The sequence below is a fragment of the Mastigoproctus giganteus genome, chromosome 2 (assembly GCF_048544385.1).
Source record: "Mastigoproctus giganteus isolate SK-2022 chromosome 2, ASM4854438v1, whole genome shotgun sequence".
NCBI lineage: Eukaryota > Metazoa > Arthropoda > Arachnida > Uropygi > Thelyphonidae > Mastigoproctus > Mastigoproctus giganteus.
In genome coordinates this window covers 94,880,562-94,903,778 of record NC_143576.1, presented here as the reverse complement: position 1 = coordinate 94,903,778, position 23,217 = coordinate 94,880,562, and the positions used below count along the sequence as shown (strand labels likewise).

The window sequence follows — 23,217 nt, the reverse complement described above, 5'->3', positions numbered from 1 at the left end:
GCAAAAAGATTTGGTTTTGCATAGTAAAATATTGCATAGTAACTCTATGCTCTTTGTACTCTGAATTAAACCAATCAGATTATGATATGTATCAGTAAACTTAACAGGCATATCCACTTATCCATATCAGTCTAAACAAGGAATATCCATCATTCCACCTATTTCAGTGTTGAATAAGGTTAAACTTTCAATTATTCTGAATAAAAAATTGTTTTATATTAGAGCTGTAATAAGTTTTTAGCTAGGTTTGTTTTTATATGAAATCTTATTTACTGTTATATTTATATTAAGAGACTGAGTTAGCTGCTCTTATATGGAGGTATAAGATTTTTAATAGGATTTTTCTTGTTTTTTTTTTTTTTTTTTTTTTTTTTGCCATCCTGAATAGGTATTGGAATAGATGCAATGTACAGAATCTGATGCACTGATGTTTCTTTGGCTAAGTTTTCATTTGGCTTCAATCTGTACTACCTACCTTGTAATTATTATGTTTGTGGTAATTCAAGCAATTGTTTCCCAACTGTTAATGCTTTTATTTATTTTTATAGGTAATGACACTAGGGCAAGAAGCTGAACGCCTGTGCACTATTCATGATGATCATTGTGATCAGATTAGAGCTAAACATGCTGAAATTGTGTCTAACTGGGAAATGCTAAAATCAAAGGTAGGTTTTCAAATTTATTCCCCTTCCCCATCCTTTCAGTATTAGTGGGAATAAGATATTTTATACGTTGTTTCTATATAATATGGGACTCAGGATGTTAAGCAATTATCAGATGTATGCACACCATCTTGTATAGTGAGTAGACTTGTTTGATGTCCAGTTGCTTTCATTAAATAGCTCTTTACTTTTAAAGCAGAGAGCTCAGAAAGGAAAAACTTGTTTTTTTACATTTCTTTGTTACTAATCCTACTAACTGTAACCACCACTTACTTGCTAAGTAGCATTGCTTTTGCCTCTGCATGACAGGGTCAGAAACTCTATTTGCTTGTTTTTAGGTGGTCAACCTGGATTATAAAAATTATCCTCCACTTCAGCTTTGCTCTTTGTACTCTGAATTAAACCAATCAGATTATGATATGTATCAGTAAACTTAGCAGGCATATCCACTTATCCATATCAGTCTAAACAAGGAATATCCATCATTCCTTATTATTCACTCTTTATTTACTCAGTTTATTAGTACTTTGTCTGCCTTTCTTTTTGAAAAATGCTTAGAAAAAGCAAATCCATCTAAAAATGGTGAAGACTTCTTCTATCTGGAGACTTGCACAGTGTGTGTGTTAATTGTCTGACGGCACCAGGGGTTTCCCCCATCTCTGCCGGAGGCTTGCACACTGAAACTTCTAGTCAGTCATTCAGAATATCTACTGAATTTTTGATGGAATCCCCATATAAATTACCTCACATGCTGCATAAATAATCTCTGAAAGGGTACTTACAGAGGTGGGACCTAATGTGAATAACCTGAATGACAAACCAATTTTAGAACTGCAGGAAGGGAAAGTTATTCAAGCAAAATGAATTGTGATTAGGAAGGATGGCCAGCTTATTTATATGTGAAATGTTATTCTTATTTTAATATATAATTCTTATCATTCATTTTAAGATTGCTGTTGCCATGTATGACCCTGTATGGCCACTCTTAGATGCTACAAGTGCAAAAAACTTGATCATGCCCAGGTTGTATGTTAAGGAGACACAACTTGATCTAATTATGGGTTTAATGCCTGTGTACAAACAGATTGTACTGTATTGCAGTGCCCAAATGGTAAAGGCAATCATTCATTCTATTTTGAAGCCTGTGAATTCTGGAAGACAGAAAAAGATACAGAAGTGCAAAATAGAATGGAAAGTAAACTATCAGGAAGCAAGGAAACAAATTACTTGAATAGTTTAGAATGTAGCTTATATAGCTGCAGTTTTGCTCAAATATTTATGTAGTTGCTCAATTTGAATGAATGGTTTAATATTCCTAAGTGTGATTTAGGATTATGCAGGTAGACTGCTGTGAAATAAGTGATATGAAGATCTCAGAGAAGCATTTGTTAGAAAAGGTACTCAGATTGAAGGAGGGCAGTGATCCAAGGTCAGATGGTGTATATTAAATTGTATTTAAAATGGTTGCATATGAGTTTATCAAATAATTGGAAATGTTAATTGGACTCTAGGATGATTCCCTTGAATCATCCTAGTCTTGAAGCAGTCTTCAGGGCGATGCTAAAAAGGAAATAGGTAATTATAGGCCATTGAGTTTGACTTCTGTGGGTTAGGAAGATTGTGTAGTCTGTGGTTAACAATGAGATTCAGGAACATCTGAACAAGAATGGTATTTTGAATAGATCATTGACAAGAATGTTATCTTAAAGGGAAGTCATGTCTTTCCAATCTGCTAAATTTCTCTGATGTAATCATTGATGCATTTTAACAATTAATAGTTAAAAATTTTGATATTATATAACAATTTTAACAGTTAACAATTTTGATATTATATATCTAGACTTTAGTAAAGCTTTTGATACTATCTTAAAGGGAAGTCATGTCTGTCCAATCTGCTAAATTTCTATGATGTAATCATTGATGCATTTTAACAATTAACGGTTCACAATTTTGATATTACATAACAGTTTTAACAGTTAACAGTTTTGATATTATATATCTAGACTTTAGTAAAGCTTTTGATACTTTCCCTAATGGAAGGCTGTTATATAAACTGGAAGAAGTTGGAGTTACTGGTAAGATCCTACACTGAATCGTAGGCTGGCTAAAAGATAGGAGACAGAAGAGTAGTCATACTTGGGCAGTCTTCAGGGTAAACCAGTTTAACAAGTCCAGTCCCTCAGGGATCACTGTTGGGTCTGTTCCTATTTCTGATTTTCATAAATGATAGAGGGTATTCAAGGTAAGCTGTCAAAGTTTGCTAATAATTTGAAGGTACGAAGGGTATTTTAAAAATTCAAACTGTGCCATGTTGCTTCAAAAAAATGACTTGGATTGGTTGCATATGTGGTTCAAAAAATGGCAACCAAAGTTTGATGCTTCTACTAAATGTTTCTTAATGTTTAATGCATTCTAAATTTAATTGTAAGTTTATACATTTTAGGGACCAGAAATCTTGGAGTAATGTATAAGGGGGGGAGGTGAAGAATGGTTCATGATGAAAAAAACTTTGGTGTTATGATGCATTCTGACATGAAATTTTCAATGTTGTGTAAACAGCAGCAGCAAGGCATGTAGTGTCTTGTCTATGGTTTATAGGACCTTTTCTAGTAGGGAGAAGGATGTCATTATTGTCTCTATACAAGGCAATGGCTAGACCACATTTGGAATATTGTATTCAGGTCTGGAGACAACCTAAAAATGGACACAGAACTTCTGGAGAGGATTCAGAGAAGGACAGCCAGATTGGTGATGAGTGCAAAGTGACCCACATTGAGGAAGGCTTGTTCTCCCTTGTAGGTAAGATGTGAATCAGGGATACAATTCTCAGGGAATAACAGAAGATTGGATCTCATAAAGTTCACCTATAGGCAGTAGGTTGTTGAATACTGGAATAAATTGCCTCCCACTGTGGTGGAGGGAGTTAGTCTAGTTAAGTCTAAAGCAAAATTGGACAATTACCTTGTGGGAATGTGAATAGTAGGAACATTTTTTACTTTAATTTTTATTGTTATTATTTTATTTATTTATTTTTTGGCTAATAATACAGGCTCAATCTGAATCTTAAGCACATGATTTTTCTTGAATGCTCACATGCTTTTGTTTCCATGCACTGTTTCCTTTTTGTGAATATAGTATAGGTTTGGTATGAGGCTTGAAAGGCATTTGTATCAGTTAATGATGATAATTTGTTTTGACCTTAGTTTGTAAGCAATTGGAGATTTGTTTTTTTTAGATTGTTTCTACTATTGAAGAAAAGATTTCAAGTTTATGCCTGTTCAGTTTCTCATAACAATGGATTTGACATGTAAGGAACAACAGTATATGGCTCTCAGATTTTGTTTCTGTCTCAAGAAAACATCAGCTGAAGCATATGAAACGTTAAGTCTTATGGTAAATCTGCACTTCCATATATTATAGCTCGCAGGTGGTTTAGATTGTTTAAAGATGGGTGGGAATAACAGGAGATTAGATAACAGGAGAGGAGATTAACAGGAGAATAACAAGAGAGCCCTTGATTTGGTCATAAAAATTGGCATTTCTGGCACTCCAACCACTGCTGTCACCACAGAAACCACAAACATTGCTTCTGTAATCATGAGAGAAGATTGTTGTATAGCAGTAAGGCAACTGGCAGAGATGCTGAGATGTCAATAGAAAGCATGCACAGTATTCTCCATGACTATTTGCATATGACATGTGTTTGTGCAAACTGGGTTCCAAGATTATTCACACCTGTGAGCAACAGCAGTTCGCATGGAGGTTTGTCAGGAGCTTCAGCAGATGATTACTGAAGATGGTGAGGTTCTGCACAAGGTGGTAATGACAGATGAGACATTCATCTTTTTGATCCATAGAGTACATATTTTGATCCATACAGTAAGCAACAAAGCTAAGTCATCGCCAGAAATTCTAAGTCAACACTGAAAAAACCAAAAGTTGTGGCTTCCGCAGGAAAGATCATGGTCATCTCTTTTTTGACATTCAAAGAATGGTTTACCAGCATGTTGTTCCACATCATACAACTGTTATGGGACCTTACCACACAATTGTACCGTACAGTTTGTGGGATCATTTTTGTCATAAACGACCACAACTGCATGCTGGTGGGTGGATGCTGCATCACAATAGTGTGAGATGTCTACTTAGACAGCATTAATGTCACATGTGTTCCTCATGTGCCCTTCAACTCTGATCTTGCATCCTGTGAATTTTTTTAATTTATTTCCAAAGTTAAAGAAGGGGCTGCGAGAAAAACATTAACAGTCATCAGAAGTTGTAAAGCTATCAAAGGTGCTTCTCAAATGTATATCAAAAAATGGCTTCCACCATGTTTTTGAAGAATGGCAGAAATGTTGGAGTTAGTGCATTTCCTCAAATGGGAACTATGTTGAAAGGACCATCAAAATATGGATTTTTAATAAAGACATTTTGTGAAAAAAATTATGACCATTCTTTATTGAATAGCCCTTGTACATAATTTATTTGGTTTCCTCACTGAAATCTTTTGTTAGCCTGTGAATTTGGGAATTTTTTGACTTGTGCACTGAATACTAAGTTGAGTTTTCTCTGAACTAGATTGATGTATTAAATCTGTGTGAATTGAGAAATCATTCCTGTTAAGTTATGTATCTACTAAAATCTCGTGACTAAAAGAAATGGCTATAGCTGTTTTGGCAATTCTGCATTGAGGCTTCTGAAAGATCAACTCATGCTTTATTCTTCTTTTTCGTGTAAAGAAAATGGATTTGTGGTTGATTAACAGCACTCTTGTATACTTTAATTGGTATGCCATTGATTCCAATTTGTGGTACAAGGATATCTTTAAACAACAGAAAACATTACTAGCATCTGTTGTGACTTCTGATATGTTGCCTGGGTTCACACTGTTTCCCCATGAGAAATTTCATCTTAAGAGTACTGTCTTTTTAAATAATAATAGTAATCCTTTTCCTGAAGGTTATAATCCTTTAGCTGAAGGAGCATTTTCAGGAAAAACACAGTGCCAGTCTACCAAGGCTATAAGGAAGTTAGATAAGTGGTACACTCCACTCAGACTTCAGTGAGATTCCACCTGTCAGATGGGAGAAACAAACACAGAAACATGGGTGAAGAAGGAACTCTGTGGCATGACTTCCATCAAGACTTTGTAGATAAGGAAACTTCCAACGCATAATTCACTGGGACACTCTTCCCCAAGACTGAAGCATTCATGATTGCCATCCAGGAACAGGTAATCAACACCAGGAACTACAGAAAATACATCACCGAGAATCCTGGAGTGTTGGATGACACAGGTTGACAGTGCCACCTTGCAATAATCCAACACATCACCACAGGACGTCAGATGATCACCCAGATAGAGTACACTCACAGACATGACCAAGTTGCCAGAGTAATATAACAGAAACTAGCAAAGAAATATCAGTTGATCAAAAAAAGTATATTAAATTACAAGTACAAACCTCAGGTTGTACTAGAGCCCCTTAATCACAAGCTGTACTGGGACTGCACCATAAGAACAGACAAGATGATACTGCACAACAGACTGGACAAGACCCTCACTGACAAGAAGGAAAAGACTACCTGCCTGATTGATTAGTAGTACCCAACACCAACAACCTCCAGAAAACCTATGAGAAAAAGATCAGGAATTACACAGACCTTATACAGGAAGTCAAAGGGATGTGGCATATTGAACAATTAACTACCATCCTGATCACCGTTTCAACCACTGGAATGGTACCAAAGTGCTTACCCAATAACTTAGAAGCAGTAGACTTCCCAGAGAACACCAATTCAGAACTCCAGAAGGGCATGATTCTGAACACCTGTAGGATTGTCACAGAATTCCTCAACCAATAAATATAATAATGACTGGACATAACAACCACCCCATACTCTTGGTACCAGTACCTGCTGTGGAGTTGGGAAAAGCCCATAAGAAAAAGAAAGAAGATAATATGAGGTGTGGCTATTAAATAATGAGACTGTTGCAATAAAATAAATATAATGAAATATTTCGTACATTACAAGTTATTTCCTTCAAAATAATTGACTTGGGCTTTAAACACACTGATTCATATTTCTTATAAGCACAGAAATATTTCTGGAAGTAATCTTCTGTAAGCCATTTTAACACTTCAGTTGTTTTTTTTTCTGAATGTCTTCAATGGGCTAAAAATAGGTTGTGGAAGAGAAAAAAAAGTCACAAGGGGCTAGGTCTGGCAAGTAGGGTGCACATTCACACACACTGATTTGTTCTGGTTAAAAAACAAATTTGTGTGCTGGAGCATCCAGCACACAAATTTCTTAATATTGAAGAAAACAAGAAGCATGGTTTTTATTTTTGATTTTGACATGCTTACTTTTTTTTCGTTCTGTAGGATTGTTTTGTCATCAATTGCACTGACTGTCTTTTAGTTTCTGGGTTGTACTGGAAAAACCAGCTTTCACTGCAAGTAATTCCAGTACTTAGAAAGGTTGGATCTCCTTCAGTGTTTTTTTTTAAAACATCTTCACAAACTTGGAGTCTTCTCATTCTTTGTCTTCATTCAAAATTTTTGGCACCATCTTGGCATATACTTTTCTCGTGCCTAAATTTTCACTTAAAACAATTGTTTCCTTATTGAGTTCTGATGCAACCATTCTGATGTATAAATGATGATCACTTCTAATCAATGTCCTTACCCAGTCCACATTTTCATTAGTTTTCATGGATACTATACAACCTGTACTTTTACTTAGTTCATAGGCTTCCACATCCTATGTTCCTTCTAAAAATTTTTAATGCCATTTAAACACACAAGCCCTTGACAATAGTATCTTCTCCATAAACTCAACGTAAAAACTAATAACTTTGAGTTGGTGAGTTCTTTAATTTTGTTAAAAATTTAAGGTTTGATTTGTTGTTCATTTTTTTTTTCTCTGTCATTTTTCTGGCAAACTGCAAAAACATAAGGTAATGAAAACCTGGCTCACTGTAAAGTAATGAGTGTGTTGGAACGTGACTTGGCAGGCAACTAGGGAAAGGCACAAAGTCAACTGTTGTGCCTGTTTCACAGGTGGCACTTGGTGTGTAGGGGTTGCATGTGCAGTCTTGTTATTTAACCACACCTTGTACAGTCAAACCTCTCAAACCTGGCAACATTATCATCTTGCCCTTGACCTTGAAATTTCCAGATATTGAGTGGGCATAAAAAGCTACATTTATATACTGCAACTTATTTTACAAACACTGGTGTGCAAAATTTAAGAACCAGTCAGGTTTTTAGCCTGTAGCTTCTCATAGGAATGGCCTGGATATGGGAAAAGCATACCAAAGGAACCTCGTAAGGTACAGACACGAGTGGATTAAGGTCGGTTGAGGCCCCGGGCGCAGAAGAAAATATTGGGCCCTTTAAAAAAAAGAGAGAGACAGGGAAAATAAAAATACATGTTAACCATTTTTTTAAATAAATAAAAAATATTATGTACTATTAATGTTTTATTTCCAATAAAATTTGAATATAATATATATATAATATAATTAATAATAGCATAATAATAATCACAAAGTTTTGAACTAATAGTTGAACATATTAGTTGAACTAGTATATTCAACTAATTTGTTGGGGTTTTGCATGGGCCCTTCAGAAGTCGGGGCCTAGGGCACGGGCCCGGTGCGCCCGCCGTTAAATCTGCCTCTGGGTACAGAAATGATGAAGGAAACAACACCGACACAACAACGGAAACAAAACGGTACAGAGGGACTTTATTCAAAAATGGCAGCATAGCACTGGCTGCCATGACACAGATGCATCGCTGCCAAAATGGAACAAAGGGAAGAGGTGGTCCTCAGTAGGAGATATGGCCGCCCCTAATGTCGATGCAGGCTTTGCATCGCCTGTCCATACTTAGAACTATGTTGTTGATAAGTTCTTGCGGTAACATCGTTCATTCCTCTGTCAGCGCCATCTTCAGCTGGTGAACATTTTCTGGTGGGTGTGGATGTGCCGCTAGGCATCTCCCCAGAGTATCCCATATGTGTCGATGGGATTTAGATCGGTGGAACGGGCAGGCCAATCCATTGGAACAATGTCCTCACTTGACAAAAGCATATCAACAGCTGCTGTGCGATGGGGGTGTGGCGTTATCATCCATAAACACGAACTAGAGGCCAATGGCACCTCAGAACAGACACACACATGGGAATGGATTACCTCAGGACAGTAGCGTGCACCAGTTACAGTACCACCTTCCAATATCTGGAGTTGTGTATGTCCATCCAAGAAAACGTCTTCTAGATGAGAACACCTCGACCGCCATATCAATCCCTTTCAGTGATACCATGTGCCAACCTCTCACCAGATTAGCTGATGTCCGGAATCGCTGCTGAGACTGAATCTACTATCATCAGTAAAGAGTACCTTAAGTAAAGATTTTGTGATTGTAACCTTTAGAAATAATGTTGGTCCTTAAATTTTGCACACCAGTGTAGTACTCTCAAATGTATTCTCTCTCTCTCTTTTTTTTTTTTTTTTTTTTTTTTTTTTTTTTAGGCAGTATACATTATATGGAAAAATTTGGTAAATATTCCACAGTACAGTAAAAATAAAATTATTTTCTCTTCTAATATTGGCCATTATTAAAATTATTATCCCTTTCAAAAATCCTGTGCAAAGTACAGTACATTTTGGAAAGGATAAATAAAAAAAAGCTATCAATCACTTGCTTTATTGACATCCCATTGTCAGGCATCTTTTGTCAGTACAACCTTTTTGCAATAGATAAACACCTCTGTATGTGTTTTGGGAGGCCACAATTTGCCTCCCAAAACAAGGGCCGCAAATTCAGTAAATAGATGAAGTTGTTGCTTGTCAGTTTGTACACAAACTGACAAAGTTTTAGAAACATTAAAAAGTAAATCTGTTTAATGAATCATTAACTGAGTCTAATGCTTCATTTAAAAATCATGAAACTGAGAAACTCAATAATCCATCTCTTATTATCAGTGTCACTAATCTAATGAAATCTCTGTTAATCTAATTATATAATTATAACTTAATAAATAAATTTAATTTCAGGCACAAGAAAGACGTCGACGGCTAGATGAATCATATTTACTTCACCATTTTCTTGCTGACTTCAGGGATCTTATTTCTTGGATTCATGATATGAAAACAATTATATCAGCTGATGAATTGGCTAAAGATGTAGCTGGAGCTGAGGCCCTGTTGGAAAGACATCAGGAACATAAGGCACGTCCATTTTTACATTTGATAATATGTACTTTTTTTTTTTTTTAAATTTTTGATGGTTATTATAAATGTAATGAATATTCATTTCTGTTGGCATGGCTGTAAAAACTAAAATTATTAAACTAAATATATTATAAATAACTTGTGCATCACAGATGTAGCAAAATAAAAATTAAATTTTTAAATTAACGGTAAAATAATGAACAGTTGTCTATGTTGTTAATTTGCTTTTCATACAAAAAAGATTTTGACTGGTGTACAATATATATACACCACATATCCACTTATATAGCATGTAGCGCCTTTTGAGCCAAAAACAATGCTTGTTGTTGTTAATTCCGTGAAATATAAACTGTTATTGTATAGTTTATATAAACTATAAACTGTTACATTGGGACTGGACAAGATATAGTTTTTTTTTATTTTTATTTTTTTGATATAGTTTCATATGTAAACTAAGTGGCTGTTTGCCTTTTATAATTGCCACTTTCTGTGGTGCAAAGCTAGTTAAGAATGTCTTTAAGTAAGGTGCCAAAGAAATGTGACATGAAATTTCATAAGACATATGTGAGATTTTCATGTATTGTGAAATCTGAAAAAGGTGACATGTTTTCCTGTGTACTGTACTGTACTGTACTTTACTTTATATACTATCCTGTGTTAATATGATTTTTCAGTTTCAAGCAGCTGAAAATATTTAATCAGACATTTTCAAACAATTAAGCATAAGGAAAACATGCACTGCATAGGAAGAAATGCAAAAATAGATCTAGCATTTCATAGTAACATTGGTGTCATTCATGCTGAATGTTTATTTGCATATTTAGTCATTGAACATAATATTTTTCTGAGTTCTGCTGCTCATGCAGGCATGTTGTTCAGAAATATGTTTCCTGATAGTGAAATATCAAAAAAAAAATCAATTTTTTGGAATAACATAGACAACAGGCATTGCCAGTGCAATAACATGGATAGGGAAAGAAGAGATAGTGAAGGCTATGAAAAATTGGCCATTTTTGATTGCTACAGATGGCTGTAATCAAAGTGATTCCAAGCTATATCCCATCATTCTTGCTTGTTACTGAGAATTATGCAACAATAATTAAAGAATCTATACTCCACGATAGACATGTGTGTAAGGTGGTAATCAAAGCTTGAAGTGAATCAGCAGAATACTGACCATATATAAATGACCCAAAAGATTATGTCAGAACCTTATGTTTATTGGCATTATTTATTTTTTTAGGTTAACCCGAAACATCTGTCATGATCAAAAGGTGTTCAGGACTTAAACACCCTACGTCCCCTAAGAAATATGTTGGTTGTATATACATGGTGTTGTTATTTTTTTTATTAGTATTTATTTATTTTTATTTTTTGCAATGATACATTTAAAATCTTGGCTTTCTTGCATTTTTGGGCCTTTAAATAATATGCAAGAAACTTGTTTGTGAATGTGGAAATATTTTTATAGAAATGGGGAAATTAATAAAATTAGAATTTCAGAAAGCTAGCCAAAAAATTCAAAAATTGGAGAACGTGTGTATATTTGTAAAAAATATTCAGGAGTGTAAAAACTTTAAAATCATTGGCAGTTAAAAAGGAAGATAAAGGTAGCTGTTCGTATTTTATACTACTTATTTATCTCAACACAGCGTAGTACACTACATAAAAAAAAAGAGAAAGAGTATTTAGGATATATTTAGCTTTCTGAGACATTCTGGTTTCTTTTTTGGTTTGTGCTTTCTAAAATTATGGAATTTTTTAAAAATACAATACCAGAAAATCAATTAATATAGAGTAAAAATAAAATATAAAGAATTTATTTAAGGTGTCAACCACAAGGTCTTGGTGAACAAAAAACCTTAAGCATTGTATATTTTGATATTTAGTGGTAATTTCATTCTATTTGATTAGAGTTGTGGACTCCCTTTACAAAGCTAGGAGTTAATCCATTGTCAGTGATGTTTGCATATCTCTATGATATCATGGATGTGGCTCTTAGTAATTATATACAGGGTGATTCACTACCAGTGCGACAAACTTGCAGGAGGTGTAGGGTGCACAAAGACGAATCGGAATCACATAGCATTGCAGGGTCCGAAATGCCTTCGTCATGCGGTAGAGAACGTTGAATGGGAGGTCGCGTGAACAGCGATCCTGCTGGAAGTCAGCATTTGCGAACCGGTTCCCGAGGCAGTAGGATGGACGAGTATTCAAACGTTGAACTGGCCGACATGCACCTCATGTATGGAGCTGCAGATTGTAACGGGCGCGCCGCTCTGCGCTTGTACTAGGAACGTTTCCCGCACAGGCGTGCTCCTCATCATACGATTTTTGCACATGTGCATAGAAGGTTACATGAGATTGGTTGTTTCACGAGAGGTACCATGAATCGAGAGCGAACAACGAGGACGCTAGACAATGAGGAGAATGTCCTACGTCTTGCAGAAGGCAATCCGAGTACGAGTACTCGAGCGATAGGCCAACGATTGGGTATTTCCCAACCCACTGTATGAACTTTACTGTCAACAAACCAAATGAGTTCATACCATCTGCAACGCGTCCAATCATTGGAGCCTGCAGATTATCCACTCTGGAGGACTTTTGCTACTTGGTTTCTTCAACAGAAACAGTTCGCAAATGCTGACTTCCAGTGGAATCGCTGTTCACGCGACCTCCCGTTCAACGTCCTCTACCACATGACGAAGGCATTCGGACCCTGCAATGCTATGTGATTCCAATTCGTCTTTGTGCCCCCTACACCTCCTGCAAGTTTGTCGCACTGGTAGTGAATCACCCTGTATAAGTTACAAACATCATGAGCTTTTTCCAATTTGTCCATTGTTACATATGATCAAAAGTTTCTGTTATTTACAGAATAAATTGTTGTTATTAAGCACATTTGCATGTTATGCTAAAGCCCCTATTGTCTTCATCATGTCCACATATAATAACCTGACTCTTAGTGGTTGGATTTTCATGAAATTTCATATTTGATTCTTTTAGAAATATTTTTTGAGCCATTCCAAATTTTATTAAAATCGGACCAGTAAAAATCCAGCAATTATTATTTGTTTGTCTGTCTGTCTTCATGTAATAATTCTACTCCTAGTGGATGTTGCAGAGATGGGGAAAAAACCCTTGCTACTGTTTGACACTAAACACACTCACACTCTCACTCCTACTGGATGTATTTTCATCACATTTATATTTGGCTCTGTTAGAAAGATTTATTGCCCTTCTCAAATTTATTTAAAATTAGACTGATAGAAATCTGGCAATTATTTCTTTTTTTCATACATATCACATAGGCTACTGTATTGGAGGAATGAATGAGCAATATGATGGATGCACATAAATGAAATTTCTTGGATTTCACTTAAGTTGCTGCTTTTTTCTCATTTTTTGTTATAAATCATGAATTATTACTATTTGCTATCATGCCTGAAATGTGTATGTGTAGTTTTGACCACTATGCTAGGCTGATTAATATCAGTTTATTATTTAAATTTCATGTTCGTATTCTATCATCAAAGCATAATCAAATAAAAAAATAATAATAAGAATTTTGTAAAGTACATTCCTGAGAGTAGGTTAGCTACTGTTACATGCTCACAGTAGTGTAATCTTGAACCTGGAAGAGGTGCCATCATCTTTTCAGTGTAAAAGAATTTTGTCAAGTAGCACTGCTCATCCTTTTAGCTGTTCTTAATGTTTCTAATTGTGAAAGTGATTAAGATGCTGGCATAGGTTCTGGGTTTTGCTCAGGGTCACTAGATGGGTGTTAATTTAGGCTTGTGTCTCTTCTATCCTGATAATTAACTTACGAAAATTAATATTATGCATTAGTACGAAGTTTTACATTCGTTATTTTGCTGCTTCCCAAATTTTGCCATTATAAGTGACTGCACAGTTAGCTTAGTTGTTAAACTACTACTTGTTGTGTTTATTAATTCTTTAACTGTATAGAATAAAAGTAATAATATTGTAACAGCATTGTTTCTATGTGAGAAGAATTTATCCTGCAGATTGCAACATTTGTTTTAAAAAAGTATTATTTGTTCTAAATATCTTCCCACATTAAATATTATAATACTGTGTTGAGATAGAAAGAGATAATTTTAAAAGTACTTACACAAGTTTGGTGTACAAAAGTATACCAAACTTGCTGATATGATCTTGAAATGCATATAATAAAGGTGGATTTGTGAACTAAAATACAAAAATAAAATTAAATAAAATAAGTAATGGAATAGAAGATTGCATTTGCCAGCACCTTATCTGTCAGGAACAACAAGGCACTTACGTTTGAAAAAAAACAAAAAAAACAAAGGGATAGCATTAACCTCTGTAACCTTTAAACCTGTTATAGGGTTGGGTTTGAAAGGCTGTGTTCCTATGCCATGTAGACTGCTATCAAGAAAAGTACTTACCAAACAAAGGTTGAAGATATAAGAAAGCTTGGAAGAACTTCAGTGATTACACCTGGACAGTGCCTTTGTAATGAAAACTAATTAAAGAATGAGACTGGCAGAAGGGATAGTTCTATAGGGGGAAGGATAAAAGGAAAATATGGATGTAGTTTTTCATATTTTATTTTATATTTTATTTACTTATTATTTTAGAAATATTTTAGTTATCAAATTGAGCAACCTTTGGAAGTACTGGCTGTAAACAAAACAAGATCTCAGCAAGCTTGGTGTACTTTTATAAGTGCTTCTGAAATTATCTCTTTCTGTCTCAATGTAACATAGTGCTAAGTGAGTAGATGTGTAATTACTGTGCATTTTTATAACCTGTGCTTAGACTTTTAAATTGATCTTGCTGCCTCTTGCATGCCAGTTATAAAGATGTAGTCAGGAGGTATCATTGAATACGGAAATGAGAGGTTTGCACACTGCTGGTCTGTGTGAATAGTTTTTTGTTCTCATTTTTCACGATATACAGATAGTCTGTATATCGTGAAACTCGGGTACCTACCCACCCACCGAAGAAGGGCCAAATAGCCCTGAAACGGTGCCGTCTGGGTGGTGGTATCCATCTGAGAATAAGTAACATTAGTCTTCTCCTCAGGTGAAGCGTTACTTATTCGAAGTAGTGCAATATCATGGCAACTCGTTGTGAAGGTATTCACAATATGAGATATAACTTAAAACGATGCCGCTTTACCAATATTCTGATTTATTCAGATATAGCTATGTATTTCTGATGCATTTGCACTATATTTATACACAGATAGTCTGTGTATTTTATTTAATGAAGTACTTTAATGGAATTTGTCTATTGGAGCTTGGTGTAGTCACATTTCACTTTATATAATTCCTTTTTGGGAGTGATATGGTATGTATTTGCACATTTAGCTCTGTTGCTATTAAGTGTGCAAATTAATTTCCATCTTGTGCTTGTTTATTTATTTATTTTAAATGAAAACTCCAAATATGAAAGGTATTTGAAACTTTAGTACTTATGCATGAGTTGAAGATGTTGAAGGTCAAGAAGACTGAAGACACCTGTTAACATTAGACTTGAATTTCTGTACATTCTAAATTTCAGAAAATACATATGGAGGAAGGTTGTTCCAGAAAATAGAAGTTGAAGGGATAAATGAAGAAGTTGAAAAGTTGGTTCTGTGAATTTGAAGTTGGACAGTAAAGGGATGCTGACCGGTTGTGGACTGGTTTGAAAGAGTGGGGGAATTAGAGATGCCAATACAGAAAAATAGTATCCATTGAAGTATGTATCTATAGAAAATGCCTGCAGCTGAAACAGAAAGTCTGAGACAGAGAATGATGAGACTTTCTAAGAGATGGGTCATTAATTAACCTGAACTACCCTCTTTTGAATGGAGGCTAAAAGTCTGAGAGATGTTTTGGAGGGACTCCAAAATGGGAACAATATTCCACTGTGGGACAGATTTGAGATTTGTACAGAGAAATAGTTGTTTCGAATAAAAGTAAAATTGAGAGTGAAAAAGAAAACAGTTTTTTATATGCAGAGGTAGCTATATTTGTGATGTGCTTATGTCAAGAGAGATTAGAAGTCGGGTTAATCCTTATAAAGGTATGTAATCTTGTCTAAAATTCTGAGTCACATCAAAAAATAAGTATAGGACCTGTCTTATATCTCACAAAAAAGCAGTAGATGCTTTTTTGTGAGATATAAGAAGATTCTAAAAAGATTTTAGAAGGATTGAAATTGACTAAGTTATTTTTGCCCCATTGGAGAATTACCTGGACGTCATTTAAAGAACTTGATGGTGGATACTTGAGAAGGTGGAACTATTTGTGCAGGGCAATGTTTTTCGAACTGGAAAGTGGAATGCAATGTGCAATTATCAGCAGAACTTTGGAGGATTTCCAGCCAATGGAAGAAGATCATTAATATACAAGAGGAAAAGAGTGGAAGAAAGAACTGAACCTTGGGGAACACCAGCATTAGTGTAAAAGTTAGGAGACAGAGCCAGCTATCATCACCTGCATAGAGCAGTCAGAGAAAACTTGATATTCAGTTTCAAAATACAGTTGGCTCTCCATAAGATGGGAGCTTATTTAGAAGACTTTTATGCCAAACATGATCAAAAGCCATTAAAATGTCAAGAGCAACTGCTTGTGACTGTCCCTCTGTATAAGGTCAGGCCACGTCTTGAGTACTGCGTCCAGGTCTGGAGGCCTCATTTTAGGAAGGATGTAGACGTGAGGGAAATGAAGGGATCCTCTTACCAAGAGAGGCTTAAGTTCTGAAGTTGCAGCAGCTGGAGACTAGGCACCTGCGAGGTGATCTGATTGAGGTGTATAAGGCCTTGAATGGGTTGAGCATGCTGAATTCTGATGGGATTCTTCCACTTTTTCAGATTACGAATCGAAGGGGCCATAAATTCAAATTGAGGAAAGACAGATGTTTGTTGTTGTTGTTGTTTGTTATTTGGTTTTTAGGAGCGTTAGCAACTAAGGCCATATTCTCCGGGGATAAGCAGTGGTCATTCCCTGACCTTTCCGCAGCCTCCATATTTGGTGGTCACGGGCTCGAACCCTGGTCTAATCAAGAAGTGTGTACTACGCACTGTTGCTCCTACCCACCTGGCTATGGAGGTGCCAAAAAAAGACAGACGTAGAATGTGCGGAAATTTGCTTTTAGCCAGCGTGTGGTTAATTGCTGGAACAAACTTCCATCTGTCGTTGTGGTAGTTGATAGGTTAAATAAATTTAAGGAGGAACTGGACAGACATTTAGAGGGAATTGTTTTGTAAATTTTTTATTTTATTTTTTTGGCTGATGCTGCGTAAACTCATACACTTGCTTTCTTGCATCACATGCCACTACTTACTACTAACAAGATTATCAATTAAAGAGTTGGGAGAATAGCAGGATGCTAGTAAGTTGGATTAATCTTTAGCTGAGGTGGCAATAGGATGATCAGATTTTAACATAGGTGGAAGTACAAATGGAAAAAAGTTGTAGCCAATAGCTTTGGCAAGAAGAGACCACAATGCTCAACTACCATTTGGGCAAGAAACAAGTTTTCTACTCTTAGCCTGTTCAAAATCTAGTTTGGACTAATTACTAACTGCTTTACAACTGTTGCAACGTTTGGTTAGGCAGAAAATGAATTTGGATGTTTGGATGCAAGCCAATTACAATAAGCAACACGCTTATTGTAATTGGCTTGTATTGTATTTGGAAATCCATTTCCAAAGTAGTGGAGAAATCTATTACTTTGGAAAGAGTAGAGGTAAGTGCAATGGGACAATTATTGAATTGTAGGTATTTGTTACCCTTTTTTGGAATTGGCTGGATATGCAAATTTCTAAGCAGAGGGATAAACACCAGTGGAATTAGAAAGTGTATGAAGGTGCTACAGAACAGCAGCAAACTTAAGCGCACAGATTTTTAAAACAAGTGGAGAAATGGCATCAAGAACTAGAGCTTACTTGTCATCAAGATTGTTCAAAATTCTTTTGACATCCTTTTGATGGAAGACAACAGGAGGCATTGAGTGAGTGTACTGGGAATTGTAGAAGGAGGTTTACCAAGATTATCATTACAGGAGTTGGAAAAAAAATACAATGCTAGTACATCTCTATTTATGAAAGTGAAGATAATTAACTTAATTTTTTCTTATCAGGTTAGAGAAATATGCTTCCTGCCCTATAGATTGTTACAATTTTGTATAAAATTGCTTTTTATTTTTGTTATGATTTAGGGGGAAATAGATGCTCGTGAAGATAGTTTTCGTACTACAGCTGAAGCTGGTCAAGTTCTTTTAGATGAAGATCATTATGCTGTGGGAGAAGTCAAAGAAAAGGTAATTTGTTATAATCATTTGATAGTAGTAGCGATGTTGATTTACTGATATAGCTATACTGCATAAGATGTGATTCATATAGTATGCAGTCATATTTCTAATCTAAGTCTAGCAGCTGTTTTAATGAAGTAAAACTGAAAAAAATCCTCATAATAGGATTTTCCCAGTGAATAAACAAATTTTTAATTGATATACTAATTTATATTTGTGTTCATATTGATGCATATATTGATTTATTCATAATTGTTATATTTTGATAAACTGATGTAATGCATGAAATAGGATTGTTTACCATCCAGGTAAATAATCTAATAATTTCACTTATAGCTTTACTTTTCGTGCAAACCGAGGTCTTGATGTCTTTGTAATGACCTTACCTGCTAATTGGAACAATTCATGTTCAAATGATTTTGGTGAATGAAGAAACTTTTCTTATTATTGGGTGTTGAATTTGTTTGTGTGAAGTGGAAGTTGTGTTTCATCACCAGGAAACTACTTATGCCTTGTAAAACAGACAAACTGATCTTTAGAATAAACAATTTGACATAGGAGACTGATGTATCATGGCTTAAGTTGTTTTTAATGCTAATTTAAGCAGCCATCTTATTTAGCTCATGTCATACCCACCTCAAGCTTTTATTGAGTGGTTGTAATTAAACTGCATCCATTTTTAAGGCCTATAGAATCGAAATCTAGAATGGACACTATCTAGCCAATATGGAATGGTTTTGTTAAAAAAAAAAAAACTTCTGTAAAGTGACACCACAGGAGAAATGGCGTGTTACATTGTGTTCTTTGAATAGCTGTGCAACACTTATTTGTATTCCACGTATTCCTCATCAGACATTTTGTTGAGATGTGATAAATTAATGGTATCGTGTATTAGTCATGATACCTGATATGGGACCATATGCTTGAACCTCGTTAAAGAAGAAGAATCCTATAGTGAATACAGCAATGAAACCATATTACAAATTAACATAAGGGGAATACAGTGAAATTTCATTAACAAGTATGAAAATTAATTAGATAGTATGAATCAGAGCTGTAATACTCAATATGTTCTACGTTGATAATATTAGTAAATTAATAAGAGGAGTTTACCTCAATATAGTACGTGGAACACTTCCGTATGATACCCTCCAGAAATTAAAACGGAAAAAACGAAAAAAATCGACAACTTACCGGTACATTAAAGTAAAATATAAATAATTAAAGTAAAATATAAATAATTAAATAATCAATTTAACACAATTCAAAATCAATTCAAAACAATTAAAATTCAAATTAACACAATTAGAAGAATCTAACGAAAATATTCAAAACGATTTTCCTTCCTGAAGCTGACAATGCTTTTCGACCGACTGTCGTGATCACAGGAATGAAAATTACCGAATCAGGCTAAACCTGCAACTTAAATAGTGATTATATGTCTTCGCGCATGCGGGTAAAGGTCCACGCATCGGAGATCAAATATGGCCGCCGAACATTAACAGAATTCTCGTGTAATTTAATTTCAACGGTTTCTGCAATTAATAGTCGCGTATAATTACGTTGAACGTTAAGTATTTTGGCCTCGTTAAATAAAAAAGTATGTTTTTCGTTAATGGCATGAAAGGCTAATTCTGACCCCCTGCTGAACGAGAAGCACGAACTGAGGCTTCGTGTTGATTTACACGAATATTAAGAGAAAACCGCGTCAAACCCTGGTAAGACGAGTCGCAATCACCGCAAGAAATGTTGTATACTAGATCATTAATTTGTGTTGCGAACGCGGAAAGAACCGAGCGATTGTTCAGTATAGTGTGTAACTTCCGTATAGGCCTAGCTATAATTTTAAATTCGGTATCTTTAAAGAATCTGTTAAGCTGTTTGTGCCACTGTTCAACATATGGGACAGAAATAAAGTATTTTTTGATATTACTATTGTTGATTGGTGTAGTATTTTTTATCCTATCCTTAGCTTGTACCCTAATTCGATTTATTGTGTTAATGGGATAACCCCTGTTCAAGAATCTGCTAGTTAATATTTGTATTTCTGAGTCCAAAGCAGAATCCGTCGTTGAATATTTATAGGCATTTAGAAATTGATTAAAGATAATCGATCTTTTGTAGGTGAACGGGTGGTAGCTATTATAATGTAGAAGCATACCGGTGTTTGTGGGTTTTCGATAGATGCTAAATTGTATTCTGTTCGAGTCCCGGGTAAGCGTGAAATTTAGAAAGTTTAATGACTTAGTATCCGTATCTTCCCTTTCCAATGTAAATTTGAGTCTAGAATGAATATTATTAAACGAATGTAAAATGTCTTGGATAGTACTACTATCGGTAATAACTAGAACATCGTCTAAATACCTCCCATAGTATGTGATACGGGGACGGAAAGGTGTCAAATGTATCTGCTCAATCGTTGAGAGATAGATCTCTGACATTAAGCCACTCAGGCTCAAACCCATTGGTAATCCAAAAATTTGTTTGTACACCTTGTCTCGAAAGGTGATGTAGTTAGCCTCAACTAATAGTTTAATTAAGTGAAAAATTTCCTTAATAGGCAGCTTCGTATAATTAATCGGTGTCGAGTTTTTATTTAACATATCCCAAATAATATCTAATGTGTATTCAACGTTTACATTCGTATATAATGAGGTAACATCTAAGGAGAATAAATTGTCATTGTCGCCGAGTCTACAGTCTTTAAGATTATTAAATAATGTATCGTAATTCTTAATCCCAAATTGTATAACCTGTCTAAAAGGTTTTATAATATTATATACATGTGTGGCTAAGGCTGAAAATGCCGAGTTCCTGTAGGAAACAATAGGTCGAATCGGAAATCCAGGCTTGTGTAATTTTACCTGACCAAAAAGTGCAGGAATATTGTATGTTCTGGACTTCAATTCCTTCAACTGAATCATAGTAATGTAGTCGTTTTTACGATATGTGGTTAACGTTTTATTGTATTGATTTACCAAATTGGTAAACCGTGTCGGGTCCACTTCACGATAAGTGGAGGTATCAGACACAACTGAATGTAACTTATTAATATAATCATGTTTATCTAGTATTACCACTGTATCTCCTTTATCTGCCCTCTGTATAATAATGTCCTTATTTTCTCGAAGTTCTCGTAAAGCTGAACTGTCATGTGTATTCAATTTAGGAAGTCGCGTTTCTTTTATGTTATTCACTACTTGGTTAACTTGTTGAATAAATACATCTTTTTGTGGAACACTACGAAGTCCAAATTCAATATCAATTACGCATTGTTTTTTTGGCAGCTTTCGAGGTGGTAAATTATAATTTAATCCTTTGGATAAAAGTGAAATCTGGTCCTGCGATAGTGTACACGAGGAAAGATTTGTAACCTGTTGATATGTCAGTTCGTTGGATACTGGGTGAGGGGGTGTTCGTGAACTAGCCGACATATTCTGTGGTAGTGCGTTATGTGTCTGTGGGGGGGATGTCACCCAACTCGTGTGAACTTGGTCGCAAGCTCGCGACAATGTGTTAGAATTCGCATGAACGTGTCTTGAACTATTCGATAATGCTTGCAACTTATTAACGTGTCTGTTTTTTATTTCTGAGGCTTGTGCTTCCCGTCGCAAATCTATGGAGGTCTTCAATACAGACCAATCGTTCGGATGTAGATAATTTTTTAATTTATCGCGAAGCTTCCTAACCTGGGAAAGGTATTTTTGTTTATCCGAATATCGAGATTTTAAGGCAAGCTTAACAATATTACGTGATGTCGCCAGTGATAGTTGTTTTATGCCTGAAATTTTTTGATTTAAATTCACCCTGGCAAACTTCGGAACGATGTTGTTTTGAAGGCAATATTTTAGGAAAGAAATATGGTAACTTTGGGCCGAGTACCTTAGTGTAGATTTAATGTAATTTTGTACCAAGCCATTCAAAAAATCTCCCATAATTGTGTGTATCGATTGTATACTACTGGAGAGACAGGAAGTGAATGAAATAGTCAATAAGAGTTTGAAAATTAATTAGATAGTATGAATCAGAGCTGTAATACTCAATATGTTCTACGTTGATAATATTAGTAAATTAATAAGAGGAGTTTACCTCAATATAGTACGTGGAACACTTCCGTATGATACCCTCCAGAAATTAAAACGGAAAAAACGAAAAAATCGACAACTTACCGGTACATTAAAGTAAAATATAAATAATTAAAGTAAAATATAAATAATTAAATAATCAATTTAACACAATTCAAAATCAATTCAAAACAATTAAAATTCAAATTAACGCAATTAGAAGAATCTAACGAAAATATTCAAAACGATTTTCCTTCCTGAAGCTGACAATGCTTTTCGACCGACTGTCGTGATCACAGGAATGAAAATTACCGAATCAGGCTAAACCTGCAACTTAAATAGTGATTATATGTCTTCGCGCATGCAGGTAAAGGTCCACGCATCGGAGATCAAATATGGCCGCCGAACATTAACAGAATTCTCGTGTAATTTAAAAACAACATCGTTCCGAAGTTTGCCAGGGTGAATTTAAATCAAAAAATTTCATCCAGCATCCAGTACTATTTTAAAAAAAAAATAATAAATAAAAGTTCTGGGATGCCCACAATCTTTGTCTTATTTAACTCTATTTATTCTATAATTTGGACTAGTATCTGTTATACTCCCATTGTTACCATTGGGCTGCTGCTGGCCATTTTAATTCAGGCAGGCTGGGTGATTTGGCTGAACATGGCGCTGGTTTGATCGTAGCCTTATTAAAATTTGAAATCATTTTTTGGTGGTGCAGGTGCTACTAAAAGGCAATCAGACTTCTCATTTTAATAATTTACTTCCCCCATGATGATCCAAAACACAAAAGGTATTGGAACCTATTGTAATTTAGTACCATGTATGGGTTGAAGGCTATAAAGACGGTTGTTGACATTAGACTTGAATTTCTCTAAATTTTAATTTTTGGGAAATACACCTGAAGGAGCATTACTGTATAGGATAAGAAGCGATAAACAAGGAAGAGAT

General features: G+C 35.1%; 1 protein-coding gene across 1 annotated transcript in view; it reads left to right on the top strand.

Annotated features, from left to right (window-relative positions):
• Nucleotides 1–23,217, top strand: part of LOC150089433 (spectrin alpha chain-like) — a 579,218-nt gene that overhangs the window by 103,930 nt on the left and 452,071 nt on the right. The window contains 3 exon segments of the mRNA XM_090389473.1: nucleotides 549–665; nucleotides 9,728–9,901; nucleotides 18,104–18,205. Of these exon segments, the coding sequence (XP_090245599.1) occupies nucleotides 549–665; nucleotides 9,728–9,901; nucleotides 18,104–18,205 (393 nt within the window).